The sequence below is a fragment of the Rhynchophorus ferrugineus genome, unplaced genomic scaffold (genome assembly GCF_030347505.1).
Source record: "Rhynchophorus ferrugineus isolate W39M unplaced genomic scaffold, kcgeb_rfMv2 rfM3, whole genome shotgun sequence".
Lineage (NCBI taxonomy): Eukaryota > Metazoa > Arthropoda > Insecta > Coleoptera > Curculionidae > Rhynchophorus > Rhynchophorus ferrugineus.
Genome location: NW_027472582.1, coordinates 47,074,334 through 47,088,424, shown reverse-complemented (window position 1 = coordinate 47,088,424; position 14,091 = coordinate 47,074,334). Strand labels below are relative to the sequence as shown.

General features: G+C 31.7%; 2 protein-coding genes across 3 annotated transcripts in view; one reads left to right on the top strand and one right to left on the bottom strand.

The window, feature by feature from the left end:
- The window catches only part of LOC143194423 (uncharacterized), a 55,733-nt gene extending 53,003 nt beyond the window's left edge, over positions 1-2,730 (bottom strand). Inside the window, exon 1 of the mRNA XM_076401204.1 lies at positions 2,615-2,730. The gene's annotated coding sequence lies outside the window, so the exon portion shown is untranslated. The remainder of the gene's footprint in view (positions 1-2,614) is intronic.
- Positions 1-14,091, top strand: part of LOC143194417 (uncharacterized) — a 59,353-nt gene extending 45,262 nt beyond the window's left edge. The window contains exons 9-17 of one of the 2 annotated variants that reach the window (XM_076401196.1): positions 139-402; positions 528-671; positions 6,427-6,573; positions 6,630-6,852; positions 9,059-9,186; positions 9,248-9,482; positions 9,535-9,816; positions 11,938-12,076; positions 12,178-14,091. In XM_076401196.1, coding sequence (XP_076257311.1) covers positions 139-402; positions 528-671; positions 6,427-6,573; positions 6,630-6,852; positions 9,059-9,186; positions 9,248-9,482; positions 9,535-9,816; positions 11,938-12,076; positions 12,178-12,342 — 1,727 coding nt within the window. In that variant the 3' untranslated portion in view covers positions 12,343-14,091. The remainder of the gene's footprint in view (positions 1-138; positions 403-527; positions 672-6,426; positions 6,574-6,629; positions 6,853-9,058; positions 9,187-9,247; positions 9,483-9,534; positions 9,817-11,937; positions 12,077-12,177) is intronic. The other variant, XM_076401197.1, reaches the window with a different exon arrangement.

Sequence of the window (14,091 nt, the reverse complement as noted above, 5' to 3'; positions counted from 1 at the left end):
AATTTGGTATCATCTTAACGTAAGCAATGCATTAAAGAAAAACCATCTATTGCAGAACTTAACTAATAACTTATGTAATTCACAAATAAATAATTAGTACCAATTTTTACATTATCTAAACATTTTATTAAATTTCAGCAAGCGGGTTTCAACAGCAGGAACCACCAAGTTACCCACGAAGGGGTTCTCAAAGCAATCTCATTGAAGCCGCCTTTCATCCCAACTCTAGACCAGAAAACGAACCTGAGAGCGACGATGGTGGTTTCCTGAAACGGACAGAAATGAAGGAGCAAGGACTAGAGCGGGGCCCGGTGAACCAAAAATTGACAGCTAACATAAGCGGTGGAAAAATTACTGAAGCCTTGCAGGGAAACTCCAGAAAAAAACTGGAAGTTGAAATAGGTAGATATTTGAATATAACTTCTACTAACATGGTGCGAGTATGTTGTCTCTCTGAGGAAACGAGAAACCTTGTTAATATCATCGCATTAACGGTGCTGGTTCATTGTGACTAACTTGGTTTACAGGAAAGATTGAAGGTGTTTATAATGTGAATCATCGTGTAACATATGGGTGCGAACATCTAACCGATAGCCCCCACACCACGGCTAATTCTGTAAATAAAATTGGAAATGGCAGCTCAGCAGCCAGTTCCGATTATGACAGAGCAGGTAAATATATCTCGATACTGTAACCAATTTAAAAATCAGGAAGAGATATGTCATGTTGTTTTTAATTAAAAACTTTAATAGTTATTTCATGTTAACTGTACCAACTTTAAGTGGATTATGACCATTAGTATGCATAACTTTATTAAAGAGATTTGATTTTAATCCATATATAAAATATACTTAGCATTTTGATTACTATATAGTCTTTACTACTAGTTATGATGAGTAATATAATATGTTTTTTTTTGGGATCAATATTTACTATCGATTGCAATAGATATATTATGTCCAAGTTTGAAGATTGAAAGAAATACGTTAATATTTAGGCTGATATTTAGTATTTGTATGCATTCTGATATTTTTTTAACTTTAAAAAGGTATTTATTGAAAAACTTTCTACCATAACATATATTAAGCAAAATCATTTTCTAGAAGTTTGTATATGTCAAAAGTATGATGTTGGTTTGGTATCAGTCTAACACTTCATCAATATTTCCAATCCGTGTGCCAATTAAGCCATGTTGCATCAACCTATAGAATAAGTAATAATCAAAACGCCACGAAAACATATTCTTTTTCGCCTGGGAAGTAATGGAACCTCGAAGATCGAAATGGTATTTTAAGTTAGTTCGTGTTGCTGTTAATTTTCCTCCCAATTCATCAATTGCTTTAACATTGATTGCTTCATCATTGAGCTTGAACTTGGTTTTTTATGCAATAAGTCTTGCAAATTGAACTATTTTGGTCCTTCAGGCTTTCCTTTCTCATTGCCGTCAAAATGAGAAGTTTTAAATCGTTAAAACCAAAACCGATAATTGAAATATAACGAAGAGGTATTACCATAAGTTTCTAAAAGTTTCTGAAGAGCTTTGGTACCAGATTTCTTGAAATTAAGGGAGAAAAGTACTAAATATTGAAAATGCAATTTTAAGCGTTCTGTGATTATTCTCTGTATACACTACTAAAACTGTAATTTTTTTGTGGATACATATCAAAATCATCTAATTTAATAGTTAGGTCAGCTTATTAAAGTCTTATATACTTCTCGTTTTCATCAATAGATATGACTGATTAAAATTAAAATGATTTTGAAAATATCTATCTACCAAACATTGTAGCTTTCGATTGTAACTTCAGTTCAGAAGCGCGAGGGGGTTAATGGGTGGTATCTAAGTTTTAACTCATATGCTGCACATATATGTTCGATAATTAATTTTATTAGTTTATCTTTTAAAATCGATAAAAATTGCAATTTGCAACAAGTTAAAAGACAGTTACGACGAAATTGGCAACAGCAAAGGACTGAAGAGAATAAAAGAAAATTTAATATGGCAATAAAACATCTGAAAGAACTAATTCAAATTGAACAAAACCAAGGCATTCAAGAATCCCTAGAAAACTTGACATCAACTGAGGATACAGACTATTCGTTGTGGAAAGCAACAAAAAAGCTTAGGAGATCCCAGCAGTATAACTCACCTATTAAAACAGACGAAAATAATTGGGCGAGAAGCAATAAGGAGAAGGCCGACATTTTCTCAAAACACTTAAAAAATGTTTTTAAACCTTTCCAGTCTCAGCTATATAAAGATGAGGAAAATAAAATTATTAGCTTTCTAGATTCGCCATTTCAAATGGATTTACCGCACGAGAAATTAACGGTCAAAAAAGTTAAACATAAAATAATGAGAGAGATTAATATTAAAAAAGCTCCTGGTTATGACTTAATTACTGGCAAAATTTTGAAAGAACTATCAGAAAAGGATTTAAAACTATTAAGGTTTATATTTAATGCTATGCTACGAATTAATTACTTCCCTAGTATCTGGAAAGTAGCTAAAATATTAAGCATTCTTAAACCAGGAAAAATACCAGAAGATATGACCTCCTATCGACCTATAAGTTTATTACCGATAATCTCGAAAGTTTTCGAGAAATTATACATAAAATAGCTAAACTATATAATAGAAAAAAGAAAAATTATTCCAGAACATCAGTTTGGCTTTCGCAATAAGCATGGGACTATAGAACAAGTGCATAGATTTGTAAACAAAATAAACGCTGACTTAAATGCCAAAAGATATTGTTCGGCAGCTTTTCTAGCCATATCTCAGATTTTTGACAAAGTATGGCATACGGGCTTTCAGGTTAAACTAAAGAAACTTCTCCCTCATCCGGACTATCAGTTACTAAAATCGGATCTCACTGACAGACATTTTATTGTAAATCAAGGTGACGAACATACCGAATAAAATTCATATATTTTATATTCAGGAGTTCCGCAAGGTAGTGTACTGGGTCCAGTACTGTATCTTCTGTATACGGCTGATCTGCCCCCCACAAAAATAACTACTGTGGCAACATATGCAGACGATACAGCAATCTTGGCATCCCATGAGATCCGGTCACAGCCTCAATAAACCTACAAACCCACCTGGAGCAAATACAATTATGGTTGAAGAAATGGCGCATTAAAGCCAATGAAACAAAATCCACACATATAACGTTTACCCTGCGTAGAAGAACATGTTCACCAGTGAATATCAATCATCGTCAACTCCCCCAAGCAGAGCATGTTAAATATCTTGGTATGCACTTAAATCGACGCCTAACCTGGAAGAAGCACATACTCTCTAAACGGAAACAACTGGGACTAAAATTATATCAAATGTATTGGCTCATCGGGCGCAAATCCAAGTTATTATTAGATAACAAGGTATTGCTGTATGAGTCTATACTCAAGCCCATTTGGACATATGGAATCCAACTATGGGGTACCGCTAGCAAATCTAATATATTCATTATTCAACGATTACAAAATAAGGTGTTGCGTGCCATTGTTGATGCTCCGTACTATATTTCAAATAAAGTGATATAACGCGATATTCCTCTAGAACCTATAACGAGAGTAATTCAACGTGTTTGTGTGAAGTACTTCGAAAGAGTGTCAGTGCATCCCAATGTACTCGCTAATCAGCTAAATATGCGACGTGATAATGAAGTGCGTAGACTAAAACGTTTAACACCACCTGATCTGATTACTGGACATATGTAGACTTTAGAATCAGCTTTAAAATAAGACTAATTAATTAAGATAACATTTTATACAAAAGATTTCTTAATGAAGTGATTTTCTACATGCCAAGTATATATAATATAGATATAAGAAATACTTATTGCAAATAGGGCAGATTGTGGACTCACGAAGAGTAATAAAATAAAAAAATTGCTAAGGATATTTTTGCAAACCAAAATTGGAGTCCTTCAAATTTAACTACCATACGCATAACGATACTTAACTGAAATTATTTTGTATTATCAAATAGAAATGGTTCTATCTTCAGCATCAATCCAAAAACGGCGCTCGGAAAGAGTGTCTACTTCTCAACCAATACATTGCGGTTGGTACCGCAGAATTTCGAATATTCTTCACTAAAATACACTAGAGTTGGCGATCCATAATTGTTCTGGCTGCAGACAATGTTAATCTCCCATGTTTCAGATCAATTTCGATTACTTTATCTTATTATATATTCTTTATCTTATATTATACATTTTTTTAGAAGCTGTTCGAACTACCACACAAAAGATCGATTTCACTAAAGACGTCTGTGAGGAATTCGCTCACCTTTCATTTGACAGGTATGGGAGGAAAACCATTTCAAAATGCGTCTCTGAATGTGTTCCTTAATTGTGAGCTGATTATCATTATTTTCTTCCACACGCACCTTCTTAGAGAACCAAAATCTATAGCAGCTTGACCTATTAGTCTTATTATTCCGGCGGTGGATGCCACTTTTTTCTCCTGTATTACTGATCCCAAGTAGTCGAATTGCTGCACTTGCTCCAATTAGGCCCAGTTAAAATCAGTTGTCAGGACTATGGTTGGTTCGTTGGTTGTTAAGTTCATTTTTTCTTCACTAATTCTCAAGGCATAGATTTTGTGGTGCATCATGAAGAATGCGAAGCCTATCTGATATCAGCAGCGAACATGAGATCAAGGAGTATTCCATGAATTATTTACGATATAAATGAAACAACAATCACACGCATTTCATAGCTGATAATAAAAAATGAAAATCTTATCTACGCAATCTCGATACTAAAATTTGAAAAAAATGTCTTCTCGGTTTCTCTCCTCGTGTGCCCTTTTAAGTCTCCTTTGGATCCTCATAAAGACCTTCCGACTAACAATTGATAAGAGACTTATGTCTCTATAGTTCTTACACTGTATACTGTATTTTTTTTTAGGATAGGTACATTTATCGCTTATTTACATTATCATATGACATACATTAAAAAGCAAATAAATTAACAAATTATTGCCTCTGCTAGAAAGAGAAAAATGTGATAGAGAAAGTAATAGAGACTTATTTATAAGGTACAAACGGTATATATAGTAATATATAACGGTAAGTATAATTCTTACAAAGATATTTGTTTTATTATTTTAGAAAGTTATATTGACATAAACTAATTGGACATTTATGCATTTTGCAATGCAGTTTTAATATTTAAAGAGAAATTATTTATACAGCTATGTTATTAGTCAGAATGTTTGCACGTTAGTAATTAATTAATGCTAGCTGCAGATTTAATTTGACCGACATATTTCGTGATGACTAGCTTATGGGACAAAAAAATTTCACGAAACACCATATCAAACTTTTTTTTTAATTAACAACAGGAAAATCTCGTGGTAATGGCTTCCGAAGAGCCTCCGCACTCTTAAAATGTGTGTTAATCACAAAACAGTTATTTGTCAAATACTATATACAGAAATTCGCTACTGCTACAAACATATACAAGACTTCAAAATTAAATTAACCACTTGATTTACATGGTTAACCAGATTGCTCTATTCTTAATACTGGTAATCTGACACTTACACTTTACACAAATATATTCATATCAACAATAATTTTCTTATTAAACCTAAAAATGGGTTTTATAGGATTTTTTAAATTAGCCTATTGTGAAAAATCGATACAATATATTTTATTCAAAGTACTCTTTATAGATACCAGCAATTTTTTTCCATTTTTTAGATAATTTACAAATTCCATATCGAAAAAACGATGTATATTTTGAATAGATCCATTTTCTGGTATCTTCATAAGAAGTGAAGGCCTGCTCAGACAGGCCACGACTCAATTTCGTAACAGATAGTAATCACAAAGATGTTTAAAGTTTCCAAATATGTTTCATCAATTTTGCAACATCTGGTCGAGCGATGTCGTGCTGAAGAATAACATTGTTGTGTCTTTACTTGTATTCCGAATCCCTATTGATTGATTTATAGAGTATTGCCTTGACATCGTCATCCTAAAATGTGTTTGATTCTCTAGAATGATCTTTGTCTTCGGGGTCAAACTCGCCACTTTTAAAACTTCGAAAACGGCATTCACATGTTGAAATGAATGGAGGTTGTGATAAACTTTACACAGCAATGGATGACCTTCAGTCGACTGTTTATTCAAATTGAAGTAAAAAAGTAAACTTTCCCGCAAATTAAATTCACTCAGCACAAAATCAAACATTGAAAAATGTGTTTCTTCCAACTTTAATGAAATAACACATCCTGAAAAGTGAATCCAGTTAGTGCAGCTTCAACATGAAGTAAATTACCAATGTACCCGATGCGATTAATGTACAATAAGAACATTTCTTTGGATTCCTTTAGAATTAATTTATAGGCCTGATAGTATCTTTTAATAACTAAATATTTTAGTTAAAATATATATGTATATTCAAGGTGAAAGAGCATCTTCCAACATTGATTCCGGAAGAGGCAGTGCGGCCTATAGCAGTGGTCGACGTCTTCCTAACGAGGACCTGCAAAATACAGACGCAGATCTGCCACATGAACAAATCAAGCCATATGGAGACCTATCAAATCAAGGTAAAATTGCGAAAATAATACTGAGTTAACCATTTTTCAACTATGCATATTTTCAGAGCAAGATTCAGAATGGGTCGATATAGTTGAACATGAACTTCGACACATTTTAGAACCTAAACTACAAGAACTGTCTTTACAGAATAATAATCCAGCCATAGCTAATTCAACTGTAAGCGAAAGTATATCTTCAATGACTCCTCCTCTACCTCCACTCTCCGTAGCCGAACATTCCTCACCAACTATGACGCCACGTAACATGTCACATTATAAACATAGCAGGTATGATATGTTACAAAGCATTTATTCCAAAATATATACTTTCAGCGTAACATCTATGTTACCGTTTTTAATATGCACTGAATTTTACAAACAAATTTACTGAAATAGATCCAATCGCTTAACTTTCTTTAATCTTCTGACTAAGCCATGATTACCTAGGAGCTGAAGATCCTCAACATTGATGTGGTGATGGAGGCTTTATTCACATGTTTGGGCATAGTCCTTAATAAAGTTGTCGACCGTTTCAACCTTCAGATCCTTATGCAGATTGTCGCTACGAATGTACCATGGAGCATCATCAATACCTCGCAGCTTTGGATTGATATTATATTTCTATCCGTTCGTCTTGTACAAGTTCAGAGTTCAACACCATAAGTTCACACTGATTTCTAGCGTTGGTAACTATCGACTGAAAACAGTCGAAACAGTCGATAGTTACAAAACAGTCGATAGTCAAAAATCTAGCTAAAATTAATTCGTGATATCTGACGACGATGTACGAACCCTTTCCTATATGAAAAGAGGAAAGGACGAAGATAATTGCTTTTTACCCAACATACATATTCCTACACGAACTAACTTTAAAAAGAAAAGGACAAAAATAATTACTGAAAATATTAACATGTAATTGATAATTTCATTTTAAATAAAGTAGAATTACTTTTATATTTGAATGTTCTGTGGACCTGGAATGGAGTAATACCCCACAAATGTTTTACCGTATTTTAATATGTTAATTGCTATTTTTAAACAATATACTATAATAAATATAGACAATAAAATATAACTTAAACAAAACCTTAAAACTAAAGATGTACAATAACTATAAATACTGACTAAAAATTAAACATATACCTAATCATTAAAAAAAAACTAATCCATGACATAATTAAAAATGATGTTTATGAAGAATAACTACAAGACCTTTTTTAAATAAAGTAAATTCTTTATTTATTGAACGGAAATATTTTATATTTTATTTTAAATATTTACAAAAATCGAGAGAGTAATCGAAATATTACTTATTATTGCAATAAAAACAGTAAAAAGTATTTTACTATTTATCATTCACAATTTTAATCTTGTTACCCTATTACATTAACAATCTTGATTAATATACAATATATTGTCATTTACAAGCAAACTACCAAACTAATCATAAAACTGTATATATTACATATAAATCTATGTAAGCATAAATTGGGCACATTTTTGTCAAGGACACGACTAGGACGACAAAGCTAGGACGTTAAAAATCAGTGGAATGAAACTAGTAGAACCAAAAATAGTAACTAAAACTACAGTCGATAGTAAATAGTAACAAAGTCAGTCGAACCAAAAATAGCGACTGAAACAGTCGGTAGTAATTACTGAACAGCTGACAGTCGTTTTCAGTCGATAGTTCCCAACGTTACTGGTTTTAAAACTTGTTACTAAAGCAAAAGCTTCATTATTACTTTTACTTTTATTTATTACTTCATTATATACTGACAGTGCTGAATATATATCCAACAATCAGTAAATTTGTTTGTACTTCAGCTTCCTCGTGTTCTTTACATTTTTTCTTAACATGTCACTTCTTTCCACCTAAGTTTAACATCACGGATCATGCCAAGATTTTTGACAGTATTTCCATACAAGACTATTCGCTGATTTATACATACTGGATTGTGCTTGATTCTTTTGTTAGTGAAATCAATATGAACTCATTTATTTTGATTCATTATGACGCGGAAATGTCTAGCATTGTATTTTGGGCAATAGGTGGTTGTCACTTTTCGGTTGATTCAGTGATGTTATGTCCATTAGTTATAATTGCAATGTCATCTGCAAATGTAACAATATTTTAATTACTTTAGCTTTAATTAGTGAATGAAATCAAGTAAGAAATCGTATACTCATGTTAATCTATAATTTTGAAAGAAATATCTCGATTTTCGTTTATGGGGTTCAATTTTATAGCAATTTTTAATTAGGTAACGCGTATTTAGAGAACAAAGATATATCGTCATATGAAAAAAACTACGTCTACCAGAGGATTTTTCTTGTATTGGAATGAATTTAAAAATGGTAAAAAATGTGTTTCTTAGATCATATACGTATTGATTGTTATATACTATATTTTGTTAATTCATCAAAATTGCTGTTGTAGAAAAGCATTTCCTTGATTTCAGTGGCTACTTAATAATCATAATTAAATCTCTAGTTTACAGTATGGGAGTAAACTGGATTATGACAAAGGCAACACGAGCAAATCCAGATATCTCGATAGCAGTCAGAAATACAAGCCGTCAAGGAAGATGGACCCTAACACCATATTAAGAGGAAAACAAAGTGAGTAATACTATAAGTAATTAAGAAAGTAAAATTGTTATTATCTATTAATTAACTTTAGTATTCGGATTGGATAATACTGATCTAACGTCAACGACTACCAGATCACTGGATTTGGAATCAATGTTGGAAGGACAAACAGATTCGGATGGTGACCTAAGTATGGCAGATGCTAAGGCTATTAGGAAACAGTTGGAAGGTCTGGAGACTATGTACTCTGAAGTTCTAAAATTACTGGGTGTGAATAAACGAGGTGGAAAGTATCAACCATCCGATCCAAAATGCAACAAAAGACGGTAAGCACTTCAATGAGCTTCTATAATTCAAAACTAAGTTATTATCGTCTAGCTATGGAAGCATGTCGTCTTTGGTATCTTCGTCAGTCAGTTCGATAAGGCGTGAGAGGCGGAGTACTCGAGGATTACCGGAAGATAGAAGACGGGGGCGTGAACAGCCAAGAGCGACTGCCCGACGGTTTCAACGACTAGAGGCGCACGTGGTGACCTTAGCTCGAAGCGTGGCACATCTCTCCAGCGAAATGAGAACGCAACATTTAGTTACTCAAGAGATGGAAGCCGTAAGGCAAGAAGTAGCAGCTTTACGGGCACAAACAAATATGCTCAATATCAGGTAAAGATAAATAAATGTATTGGTATTGAAAATATCAAAAATATGCAAAATTATTGCAAGTGCTTATCGATTTAATATATATATATACAATATACTATTATAGATATTTAAGAAATACTTTCCCTGCAAATCATAGTTCTAGTAAAGAGTTCTAGATCTTGTGATAGTTTAACTTATATTATAGTCTATTTAATAAAACTACCTAATTAATAATTCTATATCCAAGTAATGTATTTTGCTTTCATTAGAAAGCATGCTTATCTTTTTTCATTTAATTATTGTTTCCTTTGATGCAGTGTTTCTTTGTCAAATTATTTTGATCTTTATTTGTCCTTAGTTACTGCTGTTGCAATACCTATCTGTGTACATTTTTTAAATAAAATTAATCACTACATTCACCCTGATGCACTTACCATATCTGCAAAACAGTATTCACGTGTGTATTCAAGGTGTTATTGTAAACAATACGTATTTCCAGATATCCAAACATCTTGGTCGACATGTCCATTGTAATTATTTGCCACACGCAGTACCAGCGAGTAAAACATAATACTTTGTGATACTATGGATCTATGTTCAGGAGATATTAAGATGATCTTGTTTAGTCAACCGCTTCGTATGTTGACGCTTTCTTTTCAGTGAAGCGAACATAATATTGTTTTCCAGTTTTTGAAAAATTTTAGTCACTGGGCACTGTAACTTAAAATATTTTAATTGGCAAATAAGAACCTGTAATTGATAATACCTACTGAATACCACAAAATTTTAATATAAAGTACAATTTAATTTATATATTAAGTTTTGTATGATCTGCTATCACTGAACAATAGAAAGTGAAGAGTGAATGCTTAAACTATTATTATAAAAAGCTCAGTTGCAAATAAAATTCTTAAGTAGTATCTTCACTTTATTCTAGTAATTAAAAGTACATAATATACAACATGAACAATGAAAATATGTTTTTAGAAACAACTATTCACAATACATTAATATACGGTTCGAGGCAATCATATAAAAACAAATTATGGCATTCTTATAAATTGTCTGCAATAATAAAGTATACAAATATAAAACAATGTAAATTATTATTACATTTGTATAATTGTACCTCATACTAATATAATTTTGAAATGTCATCAAGGATATAGTATATTAGTAAACGTCTAACTATTTATTATTCTTATTTTATTTGGAATAACAATAATCTCTTTTAAGTTATTAAGGGCTTTCATGGAACATTAAAATTTTTCACTTTAAAAGCTCATTCGAACTATTCGTACAATATATATTAATCAAATTTCTATGAACATGTCGATACCATGCAGAAAGTTTAATGTTGGTTGGACAGCACTCCAATCAAGTAATCATTCTCGCTGCTTTCTAACTACTGTATTTAAATACTGTCTCAATCTAAACAAGTGGTTATCACATTGCTTATATCTGGTGACTATGCTGGGTGAAGCAGAACTTCCCTTTTCAGCTGCACAGTGTATCCTACCCGACTCTTGCAAATTGTGCTCGATCATTGCCATGCGAGAGAATGACTGCTTCGATTACTCGCTATTGTTGATCTTCGTCTGAAACCGTATGTTCTTTGTGAATTTCAGTTGGGTTCTCCTCCAATAAAACTTACAATTTATTATCTTCGAACTACTTTTAGCATTTCGACCTATCCTTTGTTATTGATATCATAATTAATACTTTTACATCGTTGACATTAATCTAACAATTGAGATATGATGAAGCGGCATCACGATAAATTTCCGAAAAATGTTTAACAGGCTTCGACAGCAGATTGCTTCAGATCAAAGAACACAATTAATCAATATCGAAAATGAAATTTTGAGCATTCTATTATTAGCATGTGTATATGATAAATAACTCAATAATGCCAAATGGAAAATGTATACAATGCAGAGATATCAAATCATCAAATTTCAGGGATCAAAAATCAGGGATATTTCGTGATATCTCTGTTATAGAGTACCTTATATAGAGTATTACTTTTATGTTATGTTTGAACGTTTTCTAAAATTTTAATCAATCAATTCGAACATTTAATATAGATGAATTCAAGAAAAAAAGAAAGCAATAGTTATTTTACAATTAATTACTTTTCAGATCTCAGTCAGCTTTAAGGCCCACAAGCAACCGAGATTTACCGAGTTTGGCCAATCCCATCCGGGTAAAGAAACTAACGAAATTTTTTGGCGATGAACCTCCACTGTTACGGCTATTTTTAAGGAAATTAGGTTATGAAGTACGTTTTGTAAATGTTGTATCACTGTTGCTATATCTTAAAAAGATTATTTAGTCAATATCTTAAGTACTTTTATAAAACTAAACTACATTGTTTTTTAGAAATACGCTACAGTTTTCGAAAATGAAAAGATTGGTATGATCGAATTACCCTATCTGACTGAAGACAGGCTCCAAAAGATGGGAATCCCTCTAGGACCACGACTTCGGATTATGCAAGAAGCTCAAATATCCGTTTGCAAAGAAAACACTTTGTGTATAGTTTAGATTCCCCTATTAGTTTTTACTCTCGTCGCTAAATTTTATTAAGATTATTTGGTTCCTAGAAGCGCATTATGTTTAACAACATCTAAAGAAAAATTGTGAATTATCTTGTAAAATAAATAGTCAAAGCAATAACTTACATTCAAAATTATACTGAGAAAACAAGCAAACATGCTTCTTATTGGTATTTTCAATAAAGGCGCACGAACATTGAGTACAGCGATCATGTTCAGGAAAACACTGTATAAATTTGAGATGGTTATCATATAGGAAATTTCAGTGTAGCTATGCGATCAAAATCCAAAATTCAGTATTAAATCTAATTTTCAAATTTTATTTAGTTGGTTATTTGTCATTTGGTGAACAAATTCGAGTAAAGTGATTCTGTGAAGAATACACAAGTAAAGTACACATCTACACACAAGAAAAGTACACTGCTATACATCTCACATTAACTACACCCGTAAAAAATTCAAATTAGCCAGAAACCTAAATCAGGGGACCAACCATCTTGGCTACCAACTAAATAATTTATTTTGGAAAACACTTTATTCTTTGTGAATGATGCTTTGTGACTTTTATATACAACTCTTAGTGTCCCTAATGACTCATGAAATATCTCTTCAAAATTAAATATTAAAATACAATATCTAATTTCTGGATACCAAATATAACATTCAATTTAAAGTTTTTACCTTATCATTTCTGTAGATGTACCTACATTTTTTACTGTCGAATTGACAACAGATTGAATCTAACTTAAATTGTTTATTGCAAGTCTAATTACATTCCACTGAGAGTCTAAAAAGCCACAATTTTAATTTGAGATTAATCGGATGAAACTTGAGCTCTGCTTAGAAGGTTCGATCGCATTATTTTTTCTAATTCAGATGTCTCAATACTGTCAATAGAACAATGTCATCAAAGTCAATGTCACTCTAAACGTATAGTAAGTTAATTTTTAATCAAGCATAGCGTTATCTATTAAAATAAACGAACAACTAACTTGTATCAACAACATTAAACTTCCAAAACCATAATCAATTACACTTAAATTTCCTTCTTAAGTACTGAAATTTGAAATGAATGTTATTCTACTACAGAGATTAATTAATCATTGTCACTAAACTAAAACAACCAAATAATGTTAACCAAATTATTAGAAGAAATAAGTTTAAAAAAACCACTTCAAACTTCTAACTAAATTAAATTTAGGTAACAATTCCCTTAAAAAATCGACTTTACTAAATTAAGATGACCGGATGGAGTTTAAGATTCCTAATATATGATAGCATAGTAACAACTTTATTTGAATAATTAGCAGAAATCTAAGATCTCTCTGAAATAAAGTGTAAAAGTTGTTTATCGATTGTTTTGTTAAAATAAATATAATAAAATATAAACCAATAATAAATGTTAAAGTGCCTTTTAAACGATCATAGGGAGTGTCAAGCATTCGCCGTTAAACTGTAGCAAGTTCAATCGCCTTTAATGAAAAGCCCTTCATATATACACTAATTATTGATCAACGATTATATAATTAATACCAAAAATACCGTCCAACTATCCATCACATCTCTATTATATATTTGACTGATCGAAGAGTTATTAGTTTATATATAGATAAATATTTTTACAATTATATACGATTAATTAGTTAAGTTCATGTACTATCATGTTCAAACAAAATGAAAACCAAAGAATCAGTGTTTTTATACGTGTTACTTCTGATAAATAAAGCTCTAATGTATT